The sequence below is a fragment of the Leuciscus leuciscus genome (genome assembly GCF_965113295.1).
Source record: "Leuciscus leuciscus genome assembly, chromosome: 14".
Classification (NCBI taxonomy): Eukaryota; Metazoa; Chordata; class Actinopteri; order Cypriniformes; family Leuciscidae; genus Leuciscus; species Leuciscus leuciscus.
Window position 1 is genome coordinate 2,349,512 of NC_138738.1, and position 16,043 is coordinate 2,365,554.

The following is a 16,043-nucleotide window of genomic DNA, read 5'->3' on the forward strand; positions in this document are numbered from 1 at the left end:
CACTTCCGCTGCTTCAGTTCAGCGACACACGTGTGTGTTTATGAACATGCAGAGCTGTTAGTGTGTCAATCAGACACAGATATGTTTATGATTTGTGAGACTATATGACCGGCTGTATTTTATGAAGAAAAAAAATATATCAGCTCAGATTTACCTTATAAGTAGTCACTAATAATAGTTATTAGTGCTCTGTTGTAGTTATCAGCCTGTGAGTTGTACAGCACACATGTTTTCTGATATGGATTTGATCAGAACTATTGATGAAGATGTTGAAGTGCCAGATGAGCCGGACTCAGCGTCGGATGATGAAGACGTAAGTTCAGTTTACAGTTCAGATACACTGAAAATTCAACAGGTTTTTATTTATTTTGGGGCCTTTACCATGATAATACCATGTTTTGGGAAGTGCATCATGGTAATAGTATGTTGTTTAAAGGCGTAGTGCTGTGTTCTGGGGAACTTACTGTGATAATACCATGTTTTGTGATCTGTGTCATTATAATATTACTTTATATGGAGATTTACCATGTTTTTGAAGCACATTATGATGATCTGGGGATGTACCATGGTAATACTGTGGTAATACTGTGTTTTGTGATGTGCATCATGTTTTTTTGAGGATGTACAATGGCAAAACTGTTTGACAAATAGTTAAAACTAAAAACAAACATTGTCCTTACTTGAAATAAAATAAAATATAAAAAACGAGCTAATTTAATTAGAGCTCGTCAATGAAGCATTTCACATTTTCACTTATTTTAACTTGATGTGCCAAATTAACTCAAAGTAAAGCTGAAATAAAAATGGGTTTGTTAGACCCAAAATGTTTTGTTTAGTAACATTATACATGTCTTTACTGGCACTTTTGAAGAATTGAATTCATCCTTCCTGAATAGAAGTCATATTTAAAAAAAGAATACTTTATTTTAAGGTGTCCTTGTTACAGTGTAATAAATACATTTAAGTACTGAGTAATATTAAGCAACTACATGTACTTACTCTAGGGTTAGGATCAGAGTTTGGTTTAGGGTTAGGATCAGAGTTTGGTTTAGGGTTAGGATCAGAGTTTGGTTTAGGGTTAGTTGCATGTAATTATGCATAATTAATAGTTATTACTATAGTAACTACATGTAACAATGACACTGTAAAATAAAGTGTTACCTAAAAATGGGTAACACTTTATTTTACAGACCTTGTTACACGTTACATGTACTTAGTAATAACATTAAATGATGCACAATTACATGCAATTAACCCTCAACCAAACCCTAATCCTACCCTAACCCTATAGTAAGTACATGTAGTTGCTTAATATTACTCAATACTAATATGTATAATTACAATGTAACAATGACACCTTAAAATAAAGTGTAACGCACTTTATTTTAAGGTGATGTAGTTACATTGTACTTACTCAAATAAGTACTGAGTAATATTGATTGATTGACATATACTTACTATAGATTTATAATTTGGGTTTGCTTTAGATCGCCATCTTTTAACGATTAATGTAAATACCATTGCACACGAATTTCCTCACCATGGTATATTTTAAGGTATTCGCATCATGACTCTAGCATGGCTTGTGTTTGTCCAGGATCAGCCCATTGTGTTGAGTAAAGAGAAGCGTGCGCTGAAGGGCCGCACTGGAGACTTCAGCGCTGACTTTGAGTTTGGAGAGCGAGATGGCCTGTACAGCGGAGACTGGGCGATGGATGACGTGATGGCTCAGCTGAAGAAGAGGGTGAGTGAGATTCACACGGACGGAGTGATGCGTGTGTGGCTCGGGTCGGATCTTCATCTCTTCTTTCGCTCTTTTTCAGAAAGCGGCCACGACTCTGGACGAAAAGATCGAGAAAGTGCGGAAAAAGCGCAAAATTGAGGTAAGACAATGTTGAGTCACGTCACCTTTATATAAATAGTGCTTTATACACTATGGGCCCTATTTTAACGATCTGAAATGCAAGTATTAAGCGCGAAACGCAAGTAACTTTGTGGGCGGGTCTCGGCGCTGTTGCTATTATACCGGCGGGATAAATGACTCTTGCGCCCGATGCAAATCTAAAATGTGTTGGTCTGAAGTAGCTTCATTATTCATAGGTGTGGTTTGGGCGTAACATGAAATAAACCAATCAGAGCGTCATCTCACATTCCCTTTAAGAGCAGGCGCGCTTGTTCCATGGCGGATTGCTATTATAACGGCGGATTTGCCAGACTCACGCCAGGAGCGGTTCACAGCCGAGGAGACCGACGTTCTCGTCAGGGCCGTAAAACACAGAGAAGTGACATTGGGGATGGAGAAACACACCCAAATTAGCTTCGGTTAAACAGCGTATGATCATTTGGGTAAATGTGTAAGCTAGATTTATGCTTTTATAATAAACTATCTATCTATCTATCTATCTATCTATCTATCTATCTATCTATCTATCTATCTATCTATCTATCTATCTATCCATCCATCCATCCATCTATCTATCTATCTAAATAATGTATGATTTGAAAAAATGAGAACTGCTGCTTCTGTGTGAGAGAATAAAAGTGTATGCGTGTTGTGCACACGCTACATTGATTATGGCCAAGCATGCACCCTTAAAATAGCATATGAATATCATGCGCAACGCGCCACTGACTTTAAACTAGATTTTTTCGGTCAGTGGCGGAATTGTTTTCTAAACCTGCAAAATAGCACCAGGGAACGTTTGCGCCGGAACACGCCTCCTCTTTTCGCTGAACCGCCCCTGGGAGCGCAAGTGTATTTCTTAGTTAACCGACGTGCGTCTGTGGAGGGAAAAGTCCGCTGTGCGTCGGGTGCAAAATAGGAATGATACATGCGTCGCTGTACAAAGTCAATTGCGCTGGGTGCGAGATAGGGCCCTATATGTGAGTGTGACCCTAGATCACAAAACCAGTCACGAGTCGCACGGGTATATTTGTGCAACAATACATTGTATGGGTCAAAATTATCGATTTTTCTTTTATGGCAAACATCATTAGGATATTAAGTAAAGATCATGTTCCATGAAGATACTTTGTGTATTATCTACCGTAAATGTATAAAACATTTATTTTTGTGAGTGAATGCAGCACAATCGCCAGCATAAATGAACAACTTTAAAGGAGATTTTCTTGCCTCAGATTCCAGATTTTCTAATAGTTGTATCTCGGACAAATATTGTCCTATCATAACAAACCACACATCAATGGAAAGCTTATTTATTCAGCTTTCGTATGATGTATAAATCTCAATTAAAAAATTGATCCAAAATTGACTGGTTTTGTCATCCAGGGTCACATATTGCTTCAGAGTAATAAACATGCAAATAACACAATCAATGATAAACTTCGTATTCTGCTGTAAAGCCGCTCTACTGAAGACAATAGTGTCTTTAGGCCATCTAGCGGTTAATGAACAAAACTGCATGCATTTTGCATGCGTTCACACAGAAGATGTTCTGGCAATTTCACGGCAATTTGCCGGGATCATCGTGCTGTGTGAAAGGGGCTACACACACACACACACACACACACACACACACACACACACACACACACACACACACACACACACACACACACACACACACACACACACACACAGACACAGACAGACACACACACACACACACAGACACAGACAGACAGACACACAGACACACACACACACAGACACACACACACACAGACACACAGACACACACAGACAGACACACACAGACAGACACACACAGACAGACACACACACACACAGACAGACAGACACACACACACAGACAGACACACACACACACAGACAGACAGACACACACACAGACAGACACACACACACACAGACACACACACACACAGACACACACACAGACACACACACACACACACACACACACACACACACACACACAGACACACACACACACACACACACAGACACACACACACACACACACACACACACACACACACACACACACACACACACACACACACACACAGACACACACACACACACACACACACACACACACACACACACACACACACACAAACTTCTGACTTCCCACACACAGACATCAGTTATGAAACAAATTGTTCAATTATGAAACAATTATTCAGCATCTCAATGGAGTTTTTTGTTTTGTTGAGTGTGAGTTTTGTTCTCATCCGATGCTGATAGTGTCAGTGCAAATCGATAATATTTCTGAATATTAAGTGTCTCGATATTCAGTAATATTAAGTGCGTATTGTTACAGTATTTGTTAAAGATTTGTTTGTTTGGAAATCATTTTAACTTCAAGAAATGTAACATGTTTGTCATATTTTTGCATCTGCAGGAGAAAACTCTAAAAAACAAGAAAACAGAAACTCCAGCCTCTAAACCGGAAGACGATGATGACGATGATGATGACGATGAAGATGATGAAGATGATGATGAGGAGGAGAATGATAAAGAACAGGATGAAAATGACGATAACAATAAAGAATCTGCTGGAGATGATGATAATGATGATGATGAGGTGGAGGAAGACGAGTTCTCATCAGGTGATGAAGAGGTGCTGAAAAAAGCCGGTATGTGGAAGAACGACAATCCAAACACCCTTTTGTATTCTTCTCTTCTCTATAAATGTGTTGATTTATTTCATCCTTTCTTTTCTTCCAGACACTGTGAGAGAAAAACAGAAGAAGGGCAAGAGGAAAATTGTGAGTTGGAATCAGTTTTCTTGAGTAGTTTATGGAATAAATCTCACATGATTATGATGTTCTCAGTGTTTCACTCCTGCACTTTCTTCCAGCCGGAAGCTTTTTTTGAAGACGCTTCCCAGTATGACGATAATCTCACCTTCCCGGATATGAATCTATCCAGACCTTTACTGAAGGTCAGACTCACGATTAATTATTAATTTCATGTAATACACTTTTCATATATGCACTTTTACATCAATATTTATAAAACGGTGAGTTCCAATCCTTGATTCTGATTGGTTCACGATAAAACACGGCTGTGACCGCTTCACACCAACGGTTCTATGTATCACTACACAACACCCCCTAGCAACCACTCTTAGCAACTTAAACACATCCTCCTGGGACCCAGGAATAGACTTTTGTCTACTGTAGTGGACATTATTTTTTCAGTGGATTTCTCTGACATCATACATGTCACATGTCACACCTGGGTGTCCTGTGAAGAGCACATTCAGGACTTTTCAGAAACACCAAATGTTTGGAGGTTTCACCATGAAAACAACAACTCCTTGGTCTTTAAAAATGCCTGACATTAATTTAGCGATCAAATGTAGCACTCTTATGGAAATATGATAATATAATGTAATTATAATCTAAATCGGACTACTTTTCAAATTGTATTTCATAAACCAACATCTCAGGAAAACGTTATGGGGTTTAAAATCAAAACATGACTTTCTGTTCCAGAACAGGGCATTGATTTCATACATGTAGAGACATCAGGACTTACATCATGTTTATCAGGCATTCTGTGAGACACAACAAGTGAATATGGAAATAAGTTATACATCAATATTCCTATAATAATATTATTATTATTAAAATGTTGCTAATTATTACTCCAATTATTACACTTCTTTTTTCATTAAATGTTGCTCCAAGAACACATGAATGTGCAGATACAGTGTATAGAGAGATTGCATTGAATGGATGTATCCATTCATTCCATTATATCTTTCATAACATAGTTGAGAATTATCTTTATACAATTTTTGGTTTAAAAAAAATCCTGAAACCCCCAAATTTATTGGTGATTGAAATTATAAAAATTTTTTGCCTATACATATAATTTCATGTCATTTAATTTTTTTTAACAACCGAGTCCTGGTGTCCACTACAAAGGACATAGCATAACATATGAATAAAATATAAATTTTCAAAAATGTGTATATATATAATGTGTTTCTTATGCTCTAAAAAACATGGAAAAAACTAAATAAAAAAAATAAAAAATTTCTGGGTCTCAGCAGGATATGTTTGATCTCATTGATATTGTTCATTAAAGCTAGAGTAGAGTATTGTGAGAGAGCGAGTGTACCTGCATTTACTGTAGATATAGCATTTTCCTTCAGGTCATTATCAATATATTGTCCTTTTAACAGTTGAGGGGTTTCCCTGTGACACGCTAGACATTATACATTTGTCTTGCTTTTCCATGTTCACAAGTTCGAGTCCTTTCAGTGTGAAAGTCTTCACTGACTCACTCACTCATAAAGACAGTGTTTGCCGCCATCTATTGGCCAAATAATGTATGTAACGTCTGTTGCTGTTTACGGTCAGGGACTATTTTTTCCAGCGGAAGGAAGACTTTTAGTGATTTTACTTCATGAAAGTTGCATAGATGCATATTTTTCGGCTTTAATATTTGTATTGTGTGGTAACCGTTTAATAAAAGCAGTAAGGTACTCGAGGCTAGTGCTGTATGGTGAATAAGTCACGGCTTACGATACAGCACTATAGCCTCGAGTGCCTTATTGCCTGCTTACATAAAGCAATCATGGATTGCAAGTGACCATTTTTGAGTCGTTACAGACGCTTTTGACCTAGTAATGTTGGTTTAGGCTGCAAAATGATGTCAAGTAGCTCGTACAAACGCTTTAGGGACAATAACCTGGAGAATTTCTTGAGATAAATACATGGTGCCATCGGAATAAATGACCACTTTTATAAATAGTAATGGTCCATTAAAGGTATAGCGGAGGATGTTTTACTTCCTGGTGGGTAACCTATACTATTGGTCCTCCTAATTGTCAATCATTCTGGTGAATCAATCAAACTTTTCAAAAAGTGGAGAGGGCGGGTCTTATCTAAAATTTGGAAAGATCCTCCGCTATACCTTTAAAGAGAAACATAACTAAGCCGTCAAAATAAAACATTGTAGCTTCTGATGGACCTTCAGTAGAAGATGTTTCATCTCACGTGGTTTTCCTTGTGTTTCCTCAGGCCATCACTACTATGGGCTTTAAGCAGCCCACTCCTATTCAGAAAGCCTGCGTTCCTGTGGGGCTTCTGGGAAAAGACATCTGTGCATGTGCCGCCACTGGCACTGGTAAGACTTCCACTGTCTGTGTTTGATTTGACCAGAAAGAATATTAATATTACGGCTTTATTTTATTTATTTTTGTTTGTTTATTTAACAGGGACAATACACTGGGCATTGTCACACACAGACAACCGATGCCGTGCACATGGGGCATATAGCTTAAAGATAATTTGCGGCCCTCGTCCCTGGTTAAAATAAAAAAACAAAGACAATTATCACAAGGAACAAAACAAATACACACATGTATATACAGATAACTATGTGTATATGTTGTACCTAAACAAACAATGGCATATTGACATACCTAAGCACATATGTAACTTTATACACAGTCACAAACATAAAATATAAATGATCCTACATACATACAAAGAAAGAAAGAAGAAAAATAAACAACCAACCTAAATATGCATAAGGTACTCAGTAACTGTAATCTCCGTGATGTTTAGTTGACTGTGTGTGTGTGTGTGTGTGTGTGTATGTTGTGTGTCTCAGGCAAGACTGGAGCCTTCATGCTGCCGGTTCTGGAGCGTCTGATCTACAAGCCGAGAGAGACTCAGGTGACGCGAGTGCTGGTTCTGGTGCCGACCCGAGAGCTGGGCATCCAGGTGCACACCGTGGCCCGTCAGCTGGCACAGTTCACCAGTATCAGCACGTGCCTGGCAGTGGGTAAGAGACGCCTCACAGCTTTTAGATTTTAACTTTTCATTTTTCAGTTTAAGTGTCATGAATTTTATGTGTATCTTTTAATTATACATCCATTTACCTTCAAGTATTTTACAAATATTCCTATTTGCCTTATTTTTATTTCAAGTTTTTAGTAATTTTAGTACTTCACCCTAAACACATTTTATTTCAGTAAGTTGCCAAGGCATTTCTAATTAAGTTAATCATCTAAGTACTTTATTTTATTTTATTTCAGGTTAATTTTTGTAAACTATTTTCAATAGTTTTAGTTTTAAAGCTTCGGTAATTTTATGTGCTTTTGTCATTTTTAGTTTTTGCTCTTTTTTAAAAATATTTTTTTATACTTCTTGTTGTCTTTTATTTTTTATTTTAGTCATTTTAGAAATTAACAACCTAAACTTATTTTATTTCAGAAAGTTGCCAAGGCAACATTTCTAATTTAGGAAATTTATCTAATAATTTTATTTTATTTCAACAATTTTTTAAAACCCTTTTCAATAGCTTTAAAGCTAATTTCTGTTTTTTTTTAGTTGCCAGGAAAGTTTAAGTTTAAGGTTTTCATTTAATAATTATATTTAAGGTTTTCATTTAATAATTATATTTTATTATTTCAGCGTTATTTCTTTTTAAACTATTTTTTTTATAGGTTGTTGTAGTTTTATATAGTTTTAGTAATTTGATGTGCTTTTTAAATTTTAATTAGCTTATTTATTTCTGTTTGTCTTTTAATTTCTATTTCCAATTCATTTTTTTAATCCAATAATTATTTTTTTTAAATGTCAGCTTTTTAAAGGATTTTTCTTATATTAGTTGTTTTAGGTTTAGTAAACAATAACATCACCAGTTATGAATGACTCTTTTGCTTTAATTGTCTTTCTCATGCTCTTACTTGCGATTGCACTAAAACAAGACCTCTCGAGTGGATCAGTGTTGTAAATGAGGTGTTTTGTGTCTCTGTCAGGTGGGCTGGACCTGAAGTCTCAGGAGGCGGCACTGAGAGCGGGTCCTGATGTCCTGATCGCCACACCAGGACGACTGATCGACCACTTACACAACACGCCGTCGTTCGAGCTCAGTCAGATCGAGATCCTCATCTTAGACGAGGCCGACAGGTGAGAGGGAATCTTCTACAGCTATGAATTTGTCATTGTACTGTTTTGTTGTTGTTTTCATTAATTAATAATAGGCTAATGAGCTCATCATTCAAGCAATCCGCCCCCAAGTTGGTGCTAATTTGAAAGCGAAACTAAAATGTGTCCACGGGAGCGAGCCGAACCGAGCGCTTTCAGTTCATTCCTATGGAAAAGCGCTTGGAAGAGCTCTACTGGTTTTAATGAGAAGCCCTTCATCAACCTTCCAATTAAATCGACCATTCATTATGAATGCACGTATGGACGCGTGCATTTTACTTTCGCCTTTAAATTAGAGTGATACCGGTGTTACTGGTGTTGTCACGTGTCGATTAACCGGTGGGAAATATCCTCCCCGTCACATCCCTAACATGTGTGTTTTCCTCAGGATGCTGGACGAGTACTTCGAGGAGCAGATGAAGGAGATCATCAGGATGTGTTCCTATCAGAGACAGACCATGTTGTTCTCAGCCACCATGAGCGAGGAGGTGATGCTGCTCATCTTCAGCTTTACTGATACTTTATCCACTGCCAATCATGTGTTCTGAAAGATGCTGATGGAGCCAGTGTTGAAGGGTTTGAAATCAAATACAGTATATTGTGCTAGACAGACAGACAGACATGGATGGAAAAATAGATGGATGAGTGGATAGATAGACAGACAAGCAGATAGATGGATCGATGGAAGAATAGATATATAGAGGATATATAGATGGATGTAAGGATAGATGGATAGATAGATAGATAGATAGATAGATAGATAGATAGATAGATAGATAGATAGATAGATAGATAGATAGATAGATAGATAGAGGATATATAGATGGATGTAAGGATAGATAGATAGATAGATAGATAGATAGATAGATAGATAGATAGATAGATAGATAGATAGATAGATCGATCGATAGATAGATAGATAGATAGATAGATAGAGGATATATAGATGGATGTAAGGATAGATACACGGATGTAAGGATAGATGGATAGATAGAGGATAGATAAATAGAGGATAGATGGATAGATGGAGGATAGATGGATAGAAATTATTAAATGCATAAAAATAAAGTAAAGATGAACAAATTCCACTAAATAAATAAATACATTTAATAAAACTAAAATAACAATACCACCGTTTCTAATTTAATTTCTTTACTGACAAAATCAATTAAGATCTTCTCATTTTACCATAAAAATCATCCAGTTCTTAACAGTGATCATATTGGTATCAGACAGATCTAGTGTTTGATTTGGCTGATATTAGAGAGAGACGAAATCAGGGTTTATTCTTTATAGACAAAACATAATAATATCTATCATCACATGGGTTGTGTGCCACATATAACACTATTGTTGGCTATATTAGTCTGTTAGTGGCTATAATCATATCTATATTGTTGTATTGTGAATGTGTTTCCAGGTGAAGGATTTGGCATCGGTGTCGTTGAAGCAGCCGGTGAGGATCTTTGTGAACAGTAACACAGACGTGGCGCCGTATCTCAGACAAGAGTTTGTGAGGATCAGACCCAATAAAGAGGGAGACAGAGAGGCTATTGTTGCAGGTAAAGTGCCCTAGTGAGGGGTCTTGATAGTCTGCTGTCTGAATCGCGTCCTTTTAAGTGACTCTTCTCACGTGAAGCACACATGAGACTCACTGACATTCACATTTATTCCAGCAGAGTTTGGCATTTGTGTGTTGCTCTAATAAGCTGATCACAGTCAGTGTTTTTATTTAATTTTTTTATATATATTATTATAGTTGGGTTTTATTTTGATCATTAAAAAAAAAAAAAATTCTATTTATCTTTATTTTTAATTCAGTTTTAGTTTTAGACATTGTTTCTTCAGCTTGTCAAGGCAAACATTTTTTTTTTACATTTAATATTTATATTTAATTGCATATCAGCTTCATTTGAAATTACCAAAAATTATTTAAATTTTAGTTAACAATAACAACACTGCATATCCATGAAGGATGCATGCAACATTGCAACACAAAAACGAGGTATTTTAGACAATTTTCCCGCTAATGTTTGATATGAGGAACATGTACAAACTAAAGGAAAGCATTAAAAGCATCACATGACTCTGTCCACAGCTCTCCTCACCAGAACGTTTCAGGATCACGTGATGCTCTTCACTCAGACTAAGAAACAGGCTCATCGCATGCACATTCTGCTGGGTTTGATGGGGTTAAAGGTCGGCGAGCTTCATGGAAACCTGTCGCAGACGCAGAGATTGGAGAGTCTGAGGTGCCGTGAACAGTTTCCTCTGATTAAAAACACAAATATTTGCCTTTAAAAGGAGCTGAACGAAAGACGTCTCTGTGTTTCAGGCGTTTCAAGGATGAACAGATTGATATTCTGGTGGCCACAGATGTCGCTGCCAGAGGACTGGATATAGACGGGGTGAAAACTGTGAGTTCTCATTCGTTTGCTCTGAGTATTAATATTAGTGAAGCCACGATATCTGAATGCATCTGTGTGTGTGCAGGTGATAAACTTCACCATGCCCAACACGGCCAAGCATTACGTGCACAGGGTCGGCAGGACGGCCCGAGCGGGTAAAGTGGGCCGCTCCGTGTCTCTCGTGGGCGAGACTGAGAGGAACATGATGAAAGAGATCGTGAAAAAAGCCAAAATGCCCGTCAAAGCTCGTGTCGTTCCTCAAGGTAAGGACTGAGGAAAATATGCTCCCAATTTATGACCAAATCTTTCTTTTATTTAAATAAATCTGTCAAACTGATTAATAAATCTCTCTAAATGACACATTGCACATCGGTTAGAATCAAAATTATATAAAAATTATTAAATCCTTTTCCAATATCACAAACTGCTTGAAATTGATTTAAATTAATTATTATATTTCAGCTTTATTTCTTTTAAAATATTTTTTTTTATGTGCTTTTGTCATTTTTACTATAAAAATATTTATTTATTTATTTTTGCCTCATTACTAAAACTGAAATAAAGTATTTTGACCTAAATTTGTTTGTCGAGGCAACATTTCTTATATAAGTTTTTCATCTAATAATTATATTTGATGTTATTTCAGCTTTATTTATTTTTAATCTATTTTAATTGTTTTAGTTTGCTTTATAAATATATATAAATATAAATATTTTGAATTAGCTTTTAGTTTTCATGTTGATTTAAGTTAAAATATTTGTAATTTTGTTATGTGCATTTGTCATTTTATTATTACTTTTTTTATTGTCTTTTTTAATTTAATTTAATAAAAAAAAAAAATTTTTTATTCATTTACAGGAAATAATTTCCGTGCCTCACCTTAAAATATTTTTTTAAGCTGTATTTCAATTAACAGAAATGTTTTTAATAGTTTTAGTTAATGATAATAACTCTGGAATGAAGCAGTGCGTATACTGTAGGAAATAAAGGCAGCAACTTTTTATTTATTTATCACAATCTAATGGAAAGCTGTTGTGAATTGATTGTTTGACGTCACCAGAGGTGATTCTGAAGTTTCGTGATCTGATCGAGAAGCTGGAGAAGGACGTGTACGCAGTGTTACGCTTGGAGAAGGAGGAAAAGGCAATGGCTCATTCAGAAGCGCAGGTCTGACACTCTTCTCTCAAACATTCAGCTGTCTGATTAAACACACCGACTCCTGTGCTATTAAACGGTGTGTGTGTGTGTGTGTGTGTGTGTCCAGATCAGTTTAGCTACGAAGAGGATAACACAGAGCGCAGACGAGAAACAGCCGCCCAGAACCTGGTTCCAGACACACGAGGAGAGGAAGAAAGACCGCAGTGAGTCTCCATCAGTTCATGCTCTTTCCTGAAGCAAAGTCTTGAATACACAAACACACTTCAGCTCAAAAGTTTGGGGTCGGGAAGATTTTCTAATGTTTTTAAAAGAAGTCTCTTCTGCTCATCAAGGCTGCATTTATTTGAAATGTGAAATATTATTACTATATAAAATAGCTGTTTTCTATGTGAATATATATATATATATAGTTAAATATGTAATTTATTCCTGTTATCAAAGCTGAATTGTTACTCCAGTCTTCAGTGTCACATGATCCTTCAGAAATCATTCTAATATGATGATTTGATGCTCAAGAAACATTTCTGATTATTATCAATGTTGAAAACGGTTTCCTATTTTTGTGGAAACTGTGACAAAAATTATTTTTTAAGGATTCTTTGAATAAAAAATTCATAAGAACATCATTTATTTGATATATAATCTTTTGTCACATTATAAATGTGTTTGTCACTTTTGATCAATTTAATGCATTCTTGATGAAGAAGTGTTAATTTCGTCAAAAAATAAAAATAAAATGATTGACCCCAAATTAATCAAATCCACTCTATATGACCACATTCACACCTCAGATTTTCAATAATTCTTTGCGATTCAATAATTATTTGTATGTGTCTTTAATTTTCTTGTTCTGTGTCAAAGTGGCGAAGGTGCTGCAGGATTTTGATTTTGCTCTGAGAGGAAAGAAAAAGCGTGCAGAGTTCCTGAAACAGGGCAAGAGAAAAGAGTTAACGGTGAGACTTTAGTCCTGAGTTGAAGTAAACTGGACTTATTTAGTGAGATAATGCATGAAAAGGTTTTGGATTTTTTTTTTAATCATATGTTAATTAAAAAAAATCTTGTAAAAACTTGCTGTTTTTGTTTGTTTGGTTTTTATTGTATTTATATGATATTTGTATTTTTGTAAATTAATTTTTGCCATTAAAATAGCTTTGAATGCTGACATAGGACTAAATAAAATAGAAATCAGAAATGAAATTTGCTCTTGGTAATGAATCCATGGGTCATATTTTTTCTTGGGAGTTTGAGCACTGTATGATGCATCAGATGTGCCACTCACTTGAGTTTTGAAATGCTGAACGTGTGTGTGTGTGTGTGTGTGTGTGTGAACACCAGGCTGAGGAGAGAGCTCAGTTCGAGGTGCTGAAGTCTCAGATGTACGCTGAACGAGCAGCGAAACGCGACCGCAAGCCGAAGCGAGCCAGAGTCGTTCCAGAAGACGAACCCGTTCAGAAAGGTTCGCAAATAAACGCCTGTAATCCTCCAGCATAGACTGACATTCTCACAAACCTTGAGTTCAAACTCTGACTGAACCTTCTTCTTCCAGCTAAAAAACCCAACAAATCTAGGAAGAAGTCTGTGTTTGACAAGGAGCTGACGAACACCAGCAAGAAGACGCTGAAGCAGTACAGAGCCGGGTGAGTGGCCTTCCACATTTCAAGGTTTCTCATTCTTGTCTCCGAGTCTAACAGTGATTTCTCTGTCCAGGCCGTCCTTCGAGGACAGGAAGAGACTTGGCCTTCCAAACAAGAAGGGAGGACGCTTCAAGTCAAAGTCCAAGTGAGATTTAGCATTTCCCTAAAACACATTCAGATTAGATATTGTAGATGTGCTCATTTTTCATGCATCCGGAAACACTTAATTACCAAAGTGCTGTTAAATGAAGTTAAAACAAAGTCTTGATATTTAACTTTTATGTTTCATAAATAAATAAAAAATACAATGCATTGGTTGGGAATTATGGAGGGATTTGACATGATTAAATGCATCATGAAATATTGCAATAAATGTATAAAAGTACAATTTGCAAGCATGAGTAAATACATTTTTCATGTAAAATAAAAAATGATGTGAAATGCCATACAAAATGGCCTCTAAAATAAAATGTGAATTAAAAAAACTCACAACCTTGAAATAAAATAGTGCACAACATAAAGCAAATCAGTATATCATGGAAAAATGTATTATACATCACTAAATAATTAAATATAAGCATAAGTATTTAGTAGTATTAAGAAATATAAAGGGTGAGAAATTTATTTATACATTTATAAAATGTATTTATTTATGCTTGCATTTCATTGTACTTTTAATTCTTTATTCCTACGTTCCATTATGCATTTAATCAAATCCTTATATATTTAATGTAGGCTCCCTGCATAGGGAATAATAATGTTTACATACACATGATGAAATACATATACTCACATATACTGTAAATGTGTTTTTTATTTACAAACTGGTTTTAATGACCTTGTATTAAATGAGAATAGATATTGTGTATTTACAGAACTGCTTAAACTGAAATGAAGGTAGTAAGAAACTGTGACTTAAGTAAATGTGTATATTTTAGGTAAATCTAAAGCAAATGTCTTGATAGGTTTTATACAAGACAATTAGTGAATGGTGGAAAAAGCATAATTTCTGCCGGTCTTCTCTTAAATCCTTTATGCGTCTCTCCAGGTTCAGAAGAAGGTGAAGCCGTGACTGATGCAAAACTTCAAAGGAACATCTGCCTCTTTATCATTGTATCATCATCATCATCCCTCCAATAAAACTCAACATCCGAACACCTGTATTTCTGTTTGTCATGCATGTGTAGAGCAGAGGATACGTGTATAACCCACGGCTAATGAGCTCCAGAAATAAGACTTATTTCCCCTTGATTTAAGCCAAACTATCCCTTCAGGACGAGAAGATTGAGTCTCATAGAGGTGAAGTCAAACAGAGAGCCCAGAATATCACAGACAGCCTCTTTACAGCCCACGTGAAACAATGGATCTGTGTCTTCTTTATCAGCCGACCTTGAAGATAATGCAGAGAGAAGCTCTCCCTCGTCCCACGTCCCTCGCACATTCTTCACAGGAAAGATGCTTACTGTATATCATAAACCTGGATCATAGTTTTAACCCTAACACTTTATTTCCATGATCCACTTTAAAAGTAACTTTGCAACTACAACTCCACTTATTCTGCTAACCCGACCCTTTCTACTGAAACTCTTCTGAGAGTTAGCTGACATGTATAGTTGCAAAGTTACTTAAAGCTAGTAGAATGTCTAAAGTGGACCATTGAAATAAAGTATAATAAACTTGTTTTATTTTAGACATTTGCTGTGGGGAATGTTGGCTGTATTAATATATAAAGTCAATAAAAATGCTTCTATTTACACAAGTACTTGCTGAGTGAACTAAATACTTGTGTAAATATCATATATAGCTTTTATTTAGTTTTGCGCCGTGATTATAAATCACGTTCAGCTCGAAAGAAGCAAAACAAGATAAGGCTTCTGTTTTTAGTGAGATTCTCTATGAGACCAACCTTGTATGTTCATTTATGACTCTGCAAAAATAATTTACTCAGTTATGGCATGTA

General features: G+C 36.1%; 1 protein-coding gene across 1 annotated transcript; it reads left to right on the top strand.

The window, feature by feature from the left end:
* The first annotated feature begins 3 nt into the window (after positions 1-3).
* Positions 4-15,845, top strand: ddx27 (DEAD (Asp-Glu-Ala-Asp) box polypeptide 27). Its single transcript, XM_082136389.1, has 21 exons — positions 4-313; positions 1,598-1,744; positions 1,824-1,883; positions 4,332-4,566; positions 4,658-4,698; positions 4,791-4,874; positions 6,967-7,072; positions 7,562-7,735; positions 8,715-8,865; positions 9,272-9,371; positions 10,304-10,445; positions 10,982-11,135; positions 11,219-11,300; positions 11,377-11,554; positions 12,352-12,458; positions 12,556-12,652; positions 13,311-13,402; positions 13,785-13,905; positions 13,996-14,086; positions 14,157-14,228; positions 15,132-15,845. Exons 1-21 carry the CDS (start codon positions 227-229, stop codon positions 15,145-15,147), a joined length of 2,337 nt encoding a protein of 778 aa, XP_081992515.1. The 5' UTR covers positions 4-226; the 3' UTR covers positions 15,148-15,845.
* Positions 15,846-16,043: the final 198 nt, after the last annotated feature.